This window comes from Xiphophorus maculatus, chromosome 2 (genome assembly GCF_002775205.1).
Source record: "Xiphophorus maculatus strain JP 163 A chromosome 2, X_maculatus-5.0-male, whole genome shotgun sequence".
In the NCBI taxonomy this organism is placed as follows: domain Eukaryota; kingdom Metazoa; phylum Chordata; class Actinopteri; order Cyprinodontiformes; family Poeciliidae; genus Xiphophorus; species Xiphophorus maculatus.
Genome location: NC_036444.1, coordinates 53,759 through 69,714, shown reverse-complemented (window position 1 = coordinate 69,714; position 15,956 = coordinate 53,759). Strand labels below are relative to the sequence as shown.

The 15,956-nt window shown below is 42.7% G+C and overlaps 1 protein-coding gene across 9 annotated transcripts in view; it reads right to left on the bottom strand.

Moving 5' to 3' along the window:
• Positions 1 to 15,956, bottom strand: part of fanca (Fanconi anemia complementation group A) — a 32,815-nt gene that overhangs the window by 4,834 nt on the left and 12,025 nt on the right. For 5 of the 9 annotated variants that reach the window (XM_023353479.1, XM_023353440.1, XM_023353448.1 and 2 more), the window contains 18 exons: positions 14,737 to 14,819; positions 13,100 to 13,285; positions 12,926 to 12,996; positions 12,569 to 12,658; positions 12,238 to 12,490; positions 11,889 to 11,988; positions 11,415 to 11,578; positions 11,239 to 11,335; positions 10,738 to 10,941; positions 9,979 to 10,052; positions 6,246 to 6,374; positions 5,750 to 5,837; positions 5,021 to 5,175; positions 4,833 to 4,938; positions 4,687 to 4,746; positions 4,515 to 4,619; positions 1,080 to 1,195; positions 3 to 153 (listed from right to left, as the gene is read on the bottom strand). In XM_023353479.1, coding sequence (XP_023209247.1) covers positions 3 to 153; positions 1,080 to 1,195; positions 4,515 to 4,619; positions 4,687 to 4,746; positions 4,833 to 4,938; positions 5,021 to 5,175; positions 5,750 to 5,837; positions 6,246 to 6,374; positions 9,979 to 10,052; positions 10,738 to 10,941; positions 11,239 to 11,335; positions 11,415 to 11,578; positions 11,889 to 11,988; positions 12,238 to 12,490; positions 12,569 to 12,658; positions 12,926 to 12,996; positions 13,100 to 13,285; positions 14,737 to 14,819 — 2,232 coding nt within the window. Of the gene's footprint in view, positions 1 to 2; positions 154 to 1,079; positions 1,196 to 3,403; positions 3,843 to 4,514; positions 4,620 to 4,686; positions 4,747 to 4,832; positions 4,939 to 5,020; positions 5,176 to 5,749; positions 5,838 to 6,245; positions 6,375 to 9,978; positions 10,053 to 10,737; positions 10,942 to 11,238; positions 11,336 to 11,414; positions 11,579 to 11,888; positions 11,989 to 12,237; positions 12,491 to 12,568; positions 12,659 to 12,925; positions 12,997 to 13,099; positions 13,286 to 14,736; positions 14,820 to 15,956 lie in introns of those variants that run through there. The other 4 variants (XM_023353468.1, XM_023353473.1, XM_023353452.1 and 1 more) reach the window with 4 other exon arrangements.

Sequence of the window (15,956 nt, the reverse complement as noted above, 5' to 3'; positions counted from 1 at the left end):
ACCTGCTGGTTCTCAGCCTCTCTCAGTCCGTCCAGAACCTCTCTGAAGTTCTGCTGGGGTTCCGCCCCGCCTCTGAAGGAGCCATGCAGGCTGGCGGCTTGGACCAGAACCGGACCTGGAGGGATCTGGACCAGAACCGGACCTGCTCTCAGACTGCAAAACACAACAGAACAACGCTGACCCCGGTCCGTTTAGACCAGTCTTTCTCAAACTGTGGACCGCAGGCGCCCCTACTGGCCAACAAGGTACTGCATGTAAACGACCATTAATTTGCCGTGACGCTACAGCTAGTTTACCGATGACTGCAGTTAAAAACAATAATGGATAAGTGGCTTAAGACCGGCTGACTCAAAACAAAAGCTGAAGATATGCTGGGAAGAAAACAAGTCCAGGAGTATTTCTGATCAGAAGAAGCCTCCGATCAGTTTTAATGTTTCATTCATCAGCGATTCCATTCTTTTGAACGGCTCTATTCTGTGAAATATAGGACTCAAGTCTGTTAGTGAGAAATGTTCTTTATTTTTCTTACGACCTTGCTACTATTATGTTAATTATTACTTTTTATTCAATTAAAATTAACATTAATTAAAAACAATCGATAAATAAGTGGGTGTATATTTTTATGTTTAATGGTGCAGAAGAGGATTTTTGTTTCTGCCAAAGCAAATCAAGTCTATTTTTCTTTAATTCTGCTTCTAAATTACAAAAAGACCTAAATGTTATGCACACAACACTTGGGATTATAGAACTTGTTTTTTACTTTCCATGTGTTTGACAAAATTTGAAAGCTTAGAAACTTACACGTTTCACAATAAAAATAACTCAAAACGTCCTGAGAATTGTTCCTGACAATAAGTGAGCTACTGTCCTGAACAAACATTTCAGGTCGTATAAATTAGATGTTATTGTGGTTAATTTAGGGTTAGGCGTTTGTTAAACGGGTTAAGTGATCCTTTGCCTGAAAAAGTTTGAGAAATTCTGGTTTAGAGGGTTCAGGAAACGTTCCTGCATGGTTCTGGGATATCTGTGGTCTTGGCGAGTCAGGGGGGAACCGGGTTCTGGGTCGGGTTGGGTTCTACCTGCAGGCCCAGAGTCGGCAGGCTGAGAGAAGCTGCAGCTGCTCTGGAAAAGGTTCTGCATCCTGGAGGCGAATCCAGAGTGAAACCAGAACCGGAGAAATCTGCTGCCACCAACGCTAGAGAGAGAGAGAGAAAGATATTGATTTTTAATAATTCATTTATTTTTCAATAAGTAAGCAACATAGTATCACAGCCTGTGTAACAGAAAATAGAACAGAAATCAAAGAAACATAATATTACATAGAATAAATTACAAATTACTTCTCCATAACTCCAGAGGTGACCAAATGAATTCAAGTTTGAGACTGAGCTATAAAATTTTTATTCAAGCAATAGCCTAGAATTCACCATGTTAACAAATAAAGAAACCACATCAATATTCAACTCTTTCTCTTTCTGCTTATGTACACGGCCATTTTAGCCTGTCCTAACAAAAAATTAATTAACTGACATTTATTCTCACGTGTAAATTTAAAACCACAAATAAATCCATGTTTAGTCAAAGCTTCCCCACATCTGTTGAAGATTGTTTAAAAAGCACAAAGAGCTGAAAGACAAACAGCCAGAAAAATAATGAAACCGTTTCTCTCTGTTCCCAGGATGGATTAATAACAGAAACAAGAGATTTACAGCTATAATACCATGAAGGATTCTCCATTGTAAATATGTATGTTTTATACAAAGATTTCCATTCAGGTTTGATTTCAGGTGTTAAGGAGAGATGACTTCTCCATACTGTGTCACTGCATCCATTCAGTTTGTTTTGATTGAGAGTTTTTACAATCAGCCTATAGATAATTTTTCCAGAAGCTCCTTCTAGGGAGATTCCTTTACTGTCCACCGAATCCAACAAAGGGCCAGAGCAGTTCTCTATTCCAGGAAACAGTCTGAAGGATGGAAATGGGTCCAGGTGATTTGGTAACGCAGTACCTTCATAATAATCAGTCAAAAGGGACATTCATGTTCACTTCACTTGTTCCAGTAGCTCAAAAGCTGAACCAACAACTGAAACAGATTTTATTCCCAAACAAGCAGCGAGTTTAACAGGATCATCCAGCCGAGGTCCAGCCAGCTCCACCGCCCTCCCAAGGCAATAAACTTTTGTGCAGCAGTCTGGACCAGGTTGTTGTTCCCCAAACAGGACAATCCAACAAACTCCCAAACAGAACCGGTTCCTGGAGCAGCCAGTGCAGAGACTCAGCCTGCTGCTGCCTACACAGAAAACGCTCTTATAAAAAACTGGAAGGAGAGAAGAGTTCACTTTGCTGGAGTCCATCAGAAAGAGAGGATCCAGACCCATGCCACCAAATCTCTGAAGAAAGCAGCATGATATTCTCCTCCACAGCAGATCTGCGGGTCCAGTCAGCTGTCTCTGAATAAACTGAAAATGAAAAGCAGCGCCTCTGCTGGCCGGATGGACCAGGCCTCGTCCACCTTCTTCTCTTAGCGGAAAGAGAATACTTTGAGGAATCCAGTGAAGTTTATCCCATAAAAATCCACCAGAATCCTTTGAACATTTGATAAAAGAGAAACTGGAGGATCAATAGACATCAGAGGTCTTGGGTCTGCACACACACAAACTAACTCATCCAAAACAGTCCTAGTAAAATCCAAAATGTCTCTGCGCTCCGTCTCCAAAACTCTCTCCAGAGCCTCTCTCTTACAGTAGACTTTTAAATGCGTCACGTCAAGCCTGCTAAGGGCATCGACCTTAGAGAGTTAAAGAGACATTACACCCAGGAATAGAAGCGCCACACAAATCTTTCCTCAACTTATGAAGCAAAGGTTAGGGTTAGGGTTAACCCAACACAACCAGCTGATCCGTTTCTCAGTCCAGATTAGGCCCATTCGAGGAGTCTTTAGGAACATTAGTCCCAGTTTTCCCAGTATCCTCCCGTACAGGGTGCTTATTCAGACCACTGCTTCCCTCCCCGCCATCAGAGCCAGCTGACGGAGGAAACAGCCCCACCCTCTGCAGGCGGAGGAGCTCCAACCGTAGGCGACGCCTCTGCACTTCCACTCACCTCAACCTGCGCTTCCGGATTTTTGTGCGGGCGAGAATCCCGTTTACGTCCAACATCCCCAGTCAAAACATTTCATGTTCCCAGTGCTCATATAAGATCCTTCTTCACATTTAACTCTGAAAGAAACTTCCAGCGTCTGTGTGGCAGAGATTAAGATCATAAAAACCTGAACATGTCTCAGTTTATCATGTTTACATCCCAAACCAACAGTTTTAAAACCACTGGAGCTCTTTCTCCAACAAAACATTAGGAATGAACGGCGGGACACCGAGACAATAACCCGGGTGGAGGGCGACACCTGCAGGTGTGTCCACCTGTTGTCACCCACTGACAATCAGATGATTCACAAAACGCTCCTCTTTTATAAATATCACTACTCCCTTATTCATTCTGGAAGCATAAATTAAATTGATGTGACCAACTAGATCACCAACTGCCAACAGAACCGTTTCAACTGGGATTGTCGGATCAGGTTGGACCCGAGTCCCATTCCTCAAAGAGAGGGGTGGTGGCCCTGAAGATGCAAACTAACAGCGCCGTAAGCGCTAAAACTGAAAAATAAACCTCAAGATTTAGAACCAATGCAAGTAAAGAATATTAGAAAACAAATGCTTAAGAGAAAGAAAAGATCAGAAAACGTTAGAGACACTTTCACTCTATCAGACTCACCGTCACCAACACTGAGAGGGAGAGAGAGAGAAACTCGTTTTCTCCGATGTTCTCGGCTCCCTCCCTGCAGCTGATCAGAACTTATAATCACAACATTTTCTTGTTTCATGTCTGAACTAAAATATTGTTTTGGTTCTAAAATCTCAGCTGCAGTTTGTAACTTTTGTAAAAATGTTTTTTACATATTTGTTCAAACAGTTTAATATGAGAGATAATCTGTGAAACGTCCAGGGTTAACTACAGAAAGCTCTGTTAGAAACACCCAATCAGAGCCAGTGGGAGGGTCTTAGCGCTGTAAGTCATTCCTGTGTCTACGCTGCTCTTGCTGTCCCCTTGCTCTCTGCAGCGCTGCAGCTTTTTCTGCCAGCAGAGCCTGCCATAAATGCTTGGCTAGTTAGCATAGCCACCCATGACGACTTGCTGTTCCAATAAATAATTGGAAATTGTTTTCCACCATTAACACATGGTGTATACGAGGATGACTAATAGTGGTAAGCTCCGCCTCCTGGCTCTGATTGGTTCAGACGGTAATAGCAGCTCATGGAGGAGTAGATCGAATTCTTCACAGATTATCTCTCAAACGTGGGGTTTGTTGAAAGGAGACACTTTTAACAAATATGTAAAAAACATTTTAGAAAAGTTATGTATTGCAGCTTTAAGAGTTTTCCTCTCCACTCTGCCTCCTGCTGGTCAGGAGGAATCACTACAATCTGATAGAAGAGGCATGAAAAGCAAAGAGTACCACTGCAGAGATGAGGAGGAGAGGACAGGAGGTGCTCATCAAGGACCAGACACGGTCCACTTCTGCTGCTGGACGTCCACACTGTCCCACAGCAAAGAGCAGGCCCTGCAGAGATGGAGCAGGTTCTGGTTCTGGTTCTTGCAGGACCTTCAGGTTTGGAGCAATTACTCACCTTCAAGAGATGTACTGTCACCGCGCAGGGCAGCACGCCGGCTGGAGGACACGCCTTCCTCTGGGGAAATTGGAGACGGAAGCTGAAGCAGTGGCAGCTAACTATCAGCTACCCTGCAGCTAAATGGCAGCTAGCCTGTAGCTAACCTGAAGCTGTGTGATGTGCTGCAGCAGCTGGCTACAGTCTACAATGCTCCGCCCTGCTTCAGCCTTTATTTTGAAGAACATCGCGGGTGGCAGTGTCAGGAGCACCCTGACACACACACACACAGAGCCAGCATTGAGTCTCAGACCAGTATCACCTGTCCGCAGGTGTCACCTGAGTGGAGCAGCACCTGTTCCAGGCCTCCATGGTTCTCTGCAGGCTGAGCCTGGAGGAGATGCTGCCAGAGGAGGCGGAGCATTTCTCAGACACGACCCGGAGCAGGAAGTCCCCCAGATGCCCCCGGCGACCCGAGAGTTCACCGACCTCTGCCTCGTAGACCAGCTCCTGAGGGCGGACCAGCAGAACCAGGAAGTAACTGGTGGTGACTGTTTCTTTATAACGTGAAAATCCTGCATGTCAGCGTTTTGTGAAAGATTAACGGTTTAGTAATTTTTCTGATGCGAGATGATTTGGAGTTATGTACTGTTATTCATTGACTGGAGTTGTTTTCTGTCACATCTTCAGTGAAATGAATAACAGAAACATGTATAGAAGAAGAAACCTGCTATTAAGCGTGAAAATGTGTAATCTTTGTTTTCCAGAGTAAACTCTCCTTTGCTGCAAAGAATAAATTCAGTTTGTCTTTTCAGCATTTTCTTTATGTTAGAACTCCTTAAAGAGTCTACTGGCAGACATTACTGATGGAGGTTCTGATCCTGTGGGAACCGACTGCAGCGCTTCGTCTTCAGAGACATAGATATTTATCATGTAGACAGACACACAGGATAGAAATATTTTTCAGACCAGAAACTTTGCTAAATTAACATTATTTCAGTTTTTCACAATTGAAGCTGCTCTGAGCAGCATGGAGTTCTCCTATGTGATGCTAACTGTGAGCATCGTTAGCCGAGTTGCTAACCTGTAATCTGGACAGCAGGTCCGGCAAACAGGTTCCAGTTCCAGACGATCCTGGAGAAAAGTCCAGGTTTTCCAGGTTCATCTCCCTACTAACATCAAACAAATTAATGGCAACTAGAACAATCAAATTACTGAAGAAACATTATAAAATATGCACTTCTTTCATTTTGAGCGTTGCAACATCTTAAACAAACGAAACCAATAAGCTGCCGATATTCATGATAATGTAGAAATTTTATCGCAGATGTTTCAGACTCAAACTGGAAGCTTCAGGAACTCCAATAATTCATTGCTGCTTTGTTTTAATCTCAGAATGATGTCCAGATGTTTCATCTCTAAGTTTATCTTTATTCACCTGGAGCTTCAGGTCCGTTTCTGATTCCAAAAAACAATAAAAAATATTCTGCAACCTTTAAAAAACACAGCAGGTCATTAACTATTTCAGGTTCAGGTTTGTGACGAGTCGTGAGAGAAGGTTATCAGAGTGTGGCTGGCACCTGGGTGGCGGCTCCATGACGGCGGTCAGCAGACGGGAGCAGAGCACCCTGGGGTCGCCACCACAGCCTCCCTGCTCCTCTGGCCGGGGCAGATAAAGCTCCCAGCAGGCCCACTGCTGGTACTCCTGCCTGCAGGTAGACGGACAGCAGAGCTGCACTCAGACGCCTCAGTGGTGACCTGTGGTTTCCGTGGCGATTACGTGTGAAGCTGCAGCGCCGCGCATTCAGAGGTTTCTGAAGCATTCCAGGAAATTATCAGAAATTACTGATGCAACTAATTTAAAGACAGAAATAAAACTTTACAATAATAAAAAAAACTCTGTTATAGCCATGAACCTGACGGTTTATCAGGTTTATTGTTGTGGATGATATTGATTATTTCTGGGTATAAAGAATTAATCGATATTAATCAATAATTGGGAAACAAACTAAATATTGTAAACAGAAACATTTGTGTGTTTATCAAATAGAAATAGTTTAGTTAATAAAGCTTCAAAAGTGAGAATGGAAAAGTTATTTTTTAACCGAAGCTGTTTGCATGGAGTTCAGACCAGTACGGAGCCCTCTAGACCAGTGGTTCTCAAATGGGGGTACGTGTACCCCTGGGGGTACGTGGAGGTACTGCAGGGGGTACGTGAAGCTTTTCAAAATATCTTTAAAAAATCAGTAGGCTCCTCATAATAAGTCTTGGGAAAAATTATTTTGTAAAAAGTTCGATAAAATATAAATGTGTGTTCATGCACTGAATTTTATATTCAGTATTTAGTTTCAATATCCTTTAAAATAAAACGGACCCCCCCACCAAGTTAGTTTGACCCACGGACCCAGGGCACTCGTCAACGACTTGTTGTTATCATGATTACACTGTAACCATGGAGACGTGGCTAAAGCGTAGCAGCAATGCTGCTGAAAGTACAGATAAAGTGAAAAAGAAGGCAGTGTACCTCTTTTTTGTTCCAAAAATGTTTTACCAGTGTCAGGGGGTACTTGACTAAAAATATATTTTTAAGGGGGTACATCACTGAAAAAAGTTTGAGAACCACTGCTCTAGACCAGTGGTCCCCAACCATTTTAGTCCCGTGGACCGGTCAGCCCTTCGCAATTTTGCTGCGGACCGGGGTGTTGGGGCCAACCCCCTGGTGTTTTGCGGCGGTTACGTTCCAAAAAGAACCGCGACAGGCGAAACCCGCGAAGTAGGAACCTTTAATATTTTTTACAATAATTATACAATAAAATACTCCATAATACACTGAAACCAAAGAACAAAACCTTTTTACAGGCCCAAACATTTGTTTAACAAATAAAAAGTACTGTATAAACTTTTTTTTTTTTTTTTTTACAAATAACTACTGTACTGTAAAATAATAATTTTAATATGAACTGAAGGCGGATTCCCGTGCCCGAATTGCGGAGATCAGCGCCGCCCCACCGCGACCTGAGTTATTGGATTAGAAAGGGAGAAAATAAAAAATGATTATGAAAAATCAAAGAAAACAAAGTACAGTAGGACAAATAGTGACTATCATGTATTTCACTCCTCTCTGACTGAGCCGCTGCATCCTGACTTCGCTCTGTAGCGGTTTTTTCTTATAAAGCCCGAGTTGCAGGTGGGTTTCTTAGAGAGAAGAACATAGTTATCGGTAGCTGCTGTCGCTCTTTGTTCTTCTGGGCAAAAAGATTCTTATAAACCGACATGCCACCATCGATTATGTTAAATCTGGCAAGCTGTTTTACGTAGGTGTACATATTAAACCGCAACGTTGTTGACACACAGGTAGAGAAGAAGCGGAGAGACTGTTTAGCCAATCAGAATGCAGAACACAATGCACGATGCAAATCCGCGAAGCAGCGAGACCGTGAAAGGTGAACCGGGAAATAGCGAGGGTTCACTGTACTCTGATGTTTTGTTACTCATTCTGCTGCAAGTTGGCTCAATTTTGACACGCAAGACGTAACCGGTAAAATCCGGTTTAGGATTTTCAAAATAAAAGATCCAGAAGTAGTTCATTATTTCTTGCGTGGCCCGGTACCAATTGGTAGGGTAAGCCCGGTGGTTGGGGACCACTGCTCTAGGGGACATGGGGAATTTTTTTTCTTTTGCGTTCCCTCGCAAAACCTTTTGCGTTCCCTCGCAATACTGTACTGGTCAGTTATGCAGCATTACTGAATCCTGTAGCCTTTCTTACGGTGGGCGCCGTATTTATGCTTTAATATAAGGTTATGTGAGGTTTTTCCATGAATGTTAATATCTCTTTGTGAAATATCTGAAGTTTTATATCTTTCTTTAGGATAGAAAGGCACCACAAACCTGTGATATAAACAGAAACTTTACGTAAGTAGGAAAGAAATAAAAATACATCCTAATTTGGACTATTTCTGAGTTATTATAGCGGGTAATAAATCATCTGACAGTTTTGATTGTGTCTCTGTTGTGTTCATAGTCTGAATGGTTTAAAGAGCTGCTTTCAGTGTCGCTCCATCTCAGCCTTAACAGACATAAACATGCAGGAAAAAATAAATCGATTTTCAATCAGTGTTTTGCACCAAACAGTTAATAATAATAGACAAGTTTTCACTGAGGCTCTGTAAGAGCCATATGAATGAAATAAGTAATTATTGATATGACAGGAGCAGGAGGCTTTGACACTTAGGTGTGTCGATGTGGGCGTGACGTCACCAGGTGTGAATGGGAAGGATACTGACCTGCTGGCTTTGTGTGTATGAGGAAGCGGTGAGCGGGGCGGTCAGTCCTGGCAAAGTTTGGAGCCTGATCATCAAAATGGAATAAATCGATAATTGTGACAGAACAAAGAAAAGGTTTGGACTTGATTGATAAACGAACAGGTTAGATTCCCCGAGTTAACCCAGTGCGGCCCTTTACCATCATTAGTTTGTCGTGTTTTTAATAATAAAAACTTGTTAATAATAAAAACTGTTTGGTGTAAAAACACTGATTGAAAATCGATTTATTTTTTCCTGCATGTTTATGTCTGTTAAGGCTAAGATGGAGCGGCACTGAAAGCAGCTCTTTAAACCATTCAGACTAGAACACAACAGAGACACAATCAAAACTGTCAGATGAATTATTACCCACGATAATAACTCAGAAATAATCCAAATTATAATGTGTTTTTATTTCTTTCCTACTTATGGAAAGTTTCTGTTTATATCGTAGGTTTGTGGTGCCTTTCTATCCTAAAGAAAGATATAAAACTTCAGATATTTCACAAAGAGATACTAACATTCATGGAAAAACCTCACATAACCTTATATTAAAGCATAAAGTACGGCGCCCACCGTAAGAAAGGCTACAGGATTCAATTATGCTGCATAACTGACCAGTACAGTATTGCGAGGGAACGCAAAAGAAAAAAAATTCCCCATGTCCCCTACAGGGATCCGTAGACCAGAGATATTCAAGTATAAAGTCATTTTTAAAAGGAATATTAATGCTGTGGAGCGGTCCAGTTCAAGTCCAGACCTGGTTCTGGTGGAGGTCGCTACAGATTAGGGTGATGGTAAGGAGGCCTTCCATCAGGAACCAGGAATCTTTTCTGAAGAAAATTTTTAACGTGATTACCGAGATCAAAATAATTTCCAACATTTTTTAGTTGAAATGTGAATAAAAACGGGATTTAATTGTTTCCAATAGAGGTCACTGTTCTCTGATTTCTCATTTTATTATTTGTGATGAACAAACTTGTGGATGATTTTAAGGAGTTTCTAATCTCACCGCTCTGCGTCCGACAAAACATCTGAGTTTCTCTGGACTCTCAGCTCTTCATGCAGCCACTCTGAAAAACACAACTACACACAAACAGCAGATATTAAACATAATTAAACATTAATAAATCCTTAATAAAGTAATTAATATAACATTTCTAAGACCATTAATAAAACATTAATAAACATTATCCAGTCACAATCAGCAGATTTAAAACTTCATCTTCAGATGAATAACCAGTTAAAAAATTCCCATGAATAAAGTGGGTGGACCAGCTGGTTCCGACGGCTCCAAACGTTCAGCTGGTTCCGACGGGTCCATGACTGCCAGGAAAATGTCCCCCACATCATGATACCACCTATTTAGTTTCACCTGGTTCTGACCCAATCCAGCTTGATTGGACCAGATCATGTCTCTCCAACCTGGTCTGGTTCTGGTGCTGCATGCTCCAAGGGTCTACAGGTTCCGCAGAACCCGGTCGGAACCAGTGGGTCTCTGAACTTCTGGACCCAGTCGCCCGTTCTACTTTGACCTCTGACCTGAGCAAGACATTCTCCTCCAATCAGCTCATTTGTTCCTTCACCACATGAACAGAGATTATAATCCAGGAGATTAACTGATTCACAGTTCATCAGTTCACAGCCCGGCTGAGCCTTCATCATCCTCATCATCGTGTCTGAAACATTGAACCTGCTGGTTGGATCCAAACACTGAAGGTAGGGAATCTCTCCAGCTGAGCAAAAAGAACCTGATCCAGATTGATCTCACCTGGTACAGCTGCAGTTGCTGCAGCTGCTGGAAGGCAGCGTGTCTCCACAGATGCAGCACCGTCTTCGTCCAGCTGGTTCCATCAGTGAAGCTCCACAGCAGAGACAGACCGTCCCCAAGATGGCCGCCTGTTGGACCGTCTCCCCCCTGTCCCTCTGGACGTATCCTGGCCTCAGGGAACAGCCTTGGGACCAGGAACAGGAGCTGGACAGAGAAACGACCACTGATGAAGAACGAGGGAGAGACAGAGAGAGGTGGAGAGAGAGAAACAGAGAGAGAGAAACAGAGAGAGAGAAACAGAGAGAGAAACAGAGAGAGAGAAGCAGAGAGAGAGAAACAGAGAGAGAGAAACAGAGAGAGAGAAACAGAGAGAGAGAAACAGAGAGAGAGAAGCAGAGAGAGAGAAGCAGAGAGAGAGAAACAGAGAGAGAGAAACAGAGAGAGAGAAACAGAGAGAGAGAAACAGAGAGAGAGAAACAGAGAGAGAAACAGAGAGAGAACCTTTTTATAAAGGCTCCTGGGGACAAAGTCCTGCAGTCGCTGTGGAGACGCAGACTGTCCTCTGCAGAGTCCATAGGACACAGCAGCCACAGCCAGCCTGGGGACAGAGAGAGCTGCTTTAATACCCAGGATGTAAACTGGGAGGTTTATTGGTTTCACTGGTTTTCAGTTTTCACCTGACAGAGAACAGCATGCTGCTCCGACTGCCGCTCAACACGGCCGAACCCAGAGCCTCTTCTACCGAAACCGGACCCGGCTGGGCCGGACCCGGCTGAGCCGCCTGCAGGTGGACGATGAAGGCTGCCAGGCCCAGGATGTGAGCCGGTTTCAGAGAAGCTGCCTGAGGACAGAAGACGGGGTTAACCCTTTAACAGTGACCATGACAACGTTCCCAAAGCAACCGTCGAGGACGCCGGCGTCATCATGGCAACTGAGGGGTTAATCTTTGCAACTGGTTCAATAGAAAACTATTACTAGATTAAGGTGAACCTGATGAAGCCAATCTGTTTTTGCAGCTCAGCTGATTCGACTATTTTTCATGAAACGTATTCAGACGATATTTGTTGTGAATTGCTTTTGTCTAAATGAATTGTGTAAGACATCCATTTATTGGCGGCGGCCTGGCTGAGCTGTAATCTGGATTACGGTACCTGTCGGTTAAACAGATCCTTCAGTCTGTGGATTACACTGGAGAGAAGCTGCCGGTTATCGAGCAGCACGCAGACGAACCTGCTGCCCCACAAACTCTGTCTGAAAACAGAAACAAATCAGAAAAAATAAGGAATTTCTGATCAGAAATTGAACATTTCTGATCGAAGTTGCTTTTCCACGTTAACAGAAACGATTCTTATTAAATATGATTAACCCCATGTAGTTTCTGAAACATCGACAGAAAACTATTAGTACGATATCACTGCAGATCGATCATCTGCCAATAATCACTTCAAGCAGCAATTTGCAGTAAATAAAGCTTTTAATGTGAAAGTCGCAGGAAGTCACCTGTTGGGAGGATTTCCTCTGGAAGCGACCAGCAGACTCTGACAGAAACTTTGCAGAATTAAATCAGCCACCTGAAGATCACAACACAAACGCTTCAGAACCGCAGACCCAACATGGTCCAGAACCAGAACCAGGTTTACCTTCAGGAGGAGCTCGGGCAGCAAGGGGGCGGCGGCCGGTCCAACCGGGTCATCAGAACCGGGACACACGACACTCAGGGTGTGAGAAATCCTGGACAGCTGGGCCAACGACTCTGAGGGACCAGAAGCGGGTTAAAGGAACAGAACCAGAACCGGGTTAAAGGAACAGAACCAGGTTAAAGAACCAGAACCTGGGTCCCGTCCTGCTGCCAGCAGTTCGGTGAATTCCTGCAGTTGCTCCTGCAGAACGGCCAGCGGGACTCCGGGGCGCTGAGGGCTTCCTGAAACATCACAGCAGATCTATGAGCCGCAGATCTAGTCAGCGCTGAAAGCCGATTAATTAATAAACTGTTGGGAAAATCAAATCCAAACTAAGAAACTCAAATCAAACATCAAATCATCTCTGAACATTTAAAAAAAACCATTTCATCCAAATTTACTGAACTGAATTTATGATTTAATATTTATTACTTCTAATCCTAAATATTTACACCCGAATTGATGCCGCAGTCAGAATGAAGCTTTAAAGAATAAATTTTATTGTTTACCGCTCTGCTGTCTTCGCTTCTGACAGGACTCCACATACTGGGAATACTGGGCAGCTGGGATCTTCTCTGCTCTGCACACAACAAACCAGTTTGACTGATGGGAATCTTCAACTCCCAGTGAACCACGAGGAGAAACGCTGGATCATCAGTCAGTGAAGAAAAAGCAGAACTAACTGTTTCAGAGCTTCAATGAAGTTCATCTGAGCATCGGCTTCGAGAGGAAGCTGGAAGGACGAGAAAAATCTGCTCAACACACCAAAGGTTCTCACCGCTCTGACAAACACACTGAAGGTTCTCACCGCTCTGGGCTTCAGCAACGCAGGAAGGAACCTGGTTAGAAAGTACGGCCTCCGGAAAATGCTGTGGAGGGAAAAACTGCAGTCAGTGTTCTGGGATGTTAGCTTTAGGTGGAAGGAGATTTTAGTCACTTTGTCTAGAATCGTTTGATGTTAACTCTTCGTAACTTTATTATGTTTTAGTCTGGCTGTGCTGGTCAGGTCAAAGGTCACATCAAAGGTCAGAATGACACCGAGGGTTTTAAATCGCTCCATGAAAGCTTTGAGGATCCGACTGCATCGAGTTCAGCTCAGATTTCTAACCAGGAAGATTAGACCATTCCATGAACTGCTGCGTTTTCATTCTGTGAACATAAATACTTTAATAATAAATATTTATCTGTAGTGTCGCCGTTATCGTCTGTAGTAACTGGGTCAAACAGATCTATGAATAGAAATAATCCATCTTTAATTCTAGTTGATGGGAATAATCCAGTTACTTTACAGGGGCTGGTTCTGTGCGATCCAACGTTTCTGATCATGGCGTTCTCTCATTTCCAGTTCAGTTTTTCTACGTCTGGCTGCGACGTTTCCATGTTCTAATCAGTCGAGTTTATTTGTCCCACATTTCAGCAACAAGGTAGTTCAAAGTTCATTACATGTACTTTGTAGAACTGGATGATGTAAAACTGGGTGGTGTCTCTATCCTCCTGGTTCTAGTCAGAACTCCAGCAGCAGCGTTCTGGACCGTTGGTTTGTCAGTCAGACCTGTGAAGGTGCTGCTGCATGAATCATGGCTGCAGCTGATCAGGTGATTGTTATGACCAACTGGAATCTATCCGTATTTTGCCAGCCGGTAAATTTGATCTCGAACGGCGTGACACTCCCTGCAGTCAGAGTGAACGCTAACACCGACTAAACAGGCAGAAATGTCCATTCGTCTTACGTACATTAAATTCTGTTTTCCATTCAAATTTACAGTTTTAGGAAAACCTTATTACGGTTTTAGACCTGCGCCTTTTAGAGGGACTCGGTGCAAAAGCAGTGATGTTCCCATGGTTACGGTGGGTAACCATGGGAACCGGTGACAGTTTAAAGGCAGGCCTTCTGCAGGCGGACTGCGGTTGAATCCACCATGTCGATAAATACTCTGTATTTTTATTACTATGGTTAATCATGTTTTTTAAAATATTGTAACTGGGACTAAAACAAATTGAATTAATGATTTTTTTTTACCATTAAGGAAACAATCTAAAACAACTTTACTGATATTTGTGCTATTCTGAATGTTCACTAATTCCAATCCGCCGTCGATAATAATAAATTAGTATGGAAAAGTGGCTTTATGTTTCCTACAGTTTTAGGACACAAGGAATTGCGAGCCAGGTCAAATCGACCCTCTTTGGCGCCAGATTTCCTTGGTGAAAAACAACCTTATAAGGAGTATTTTCGCTCTTACAACCTCTGACAATGAGGTCTGCTCAAATAAAATACTCAATAATAAATAGTATAATATCTATAACACAGGTGACTCACCTGGCCTCCATGACTGTTGCAGGGATCCTGCCGCTGCTCTCAAACAGACACACAGCTTTCTCCACGTCCTGCGCAGCCTGGCTCTGAGTGGGAAAACATTAACATAAAATTTATTTCACCAAAGTCTTTGTTGCAGATCTGATGTTGCTCTTTAGAGTTTTTACTACAAGGAAACTATTTGTTAGCTTCTCATGTAAAAAAAACCCCACAATATAGTTAAATGTGTTGCATCTCTGTTTTCTAAGTTTACATAAAATTATTGGATTTTCGACAAATTGGTGGTAGATCTGAGGAGAAGGACCAGGATGCCGGTGACCCCTGAACCATCCCGGGGGTCAGAGTGGACATGGTGGAGAATTACAAGTATCTGCGACTCCACATTGACACAACTGTCAATCACTCATATATACACACATATACATATGTAAAATAAACTATCTCTTATGGTTATATTTGTGTTATTAATATTTAACACCTTGATGGAGTGGCTTGTCAACAAATAAGCAATTTCCCGTTGGCGATCAATAAAGTATATTTTATTCTATTCCTTTCAAAACAAAATGCATCAAAGAACAAGATTCCTGTCAAAGTTGGGCTTTTTATTGGCAACAAACTGGAAAATGAATTCCTTTTGGCTGATGGAACGGTAGAGAATACTCACCCCTTAAATAATAAACGGTTATTTTATACATTTCTAAAAGCTGATGACAGATTGTGAGCGATTTCCAACACCGAGTCACTGGGAGGTGACAGACCATCTAGACCAGTGTTTCTAGCTCTAGAGACACCTGATCTAGATGTTTTCTGCTTTAACCTGATGGAGATGCTTGCAAAGCAGCAGCCTGTTAATCAGCCATCAGACAGAAAACAGGATTCAGTTCCTGTAAATAAACCTACGCCACTCTGATCAGAACAAGAAGTAACTGAACTCTGAGTCAACTTAGCTCTGAGTTATGTGATCATATAAAAGCCTTCATCAATAGAAGGCAGACAACGCAATTCAGAGAAACAGCAGGACAAAATTACAAATGATGGGATATAGAAAACATCATAAAATATAAATAACGCAATACTGTCACTGTGAAGTAGCCAGAGCTAGCAAGTTAAAGTGTGAATGTGATGTGACAGAATTAAAGTTTGAAAAAAGGTAGGTGATTTTATTTGAACAAAATATTAATGCTCTGCATTTTCACTTGCAGGCAATAAAGAACGACGACATT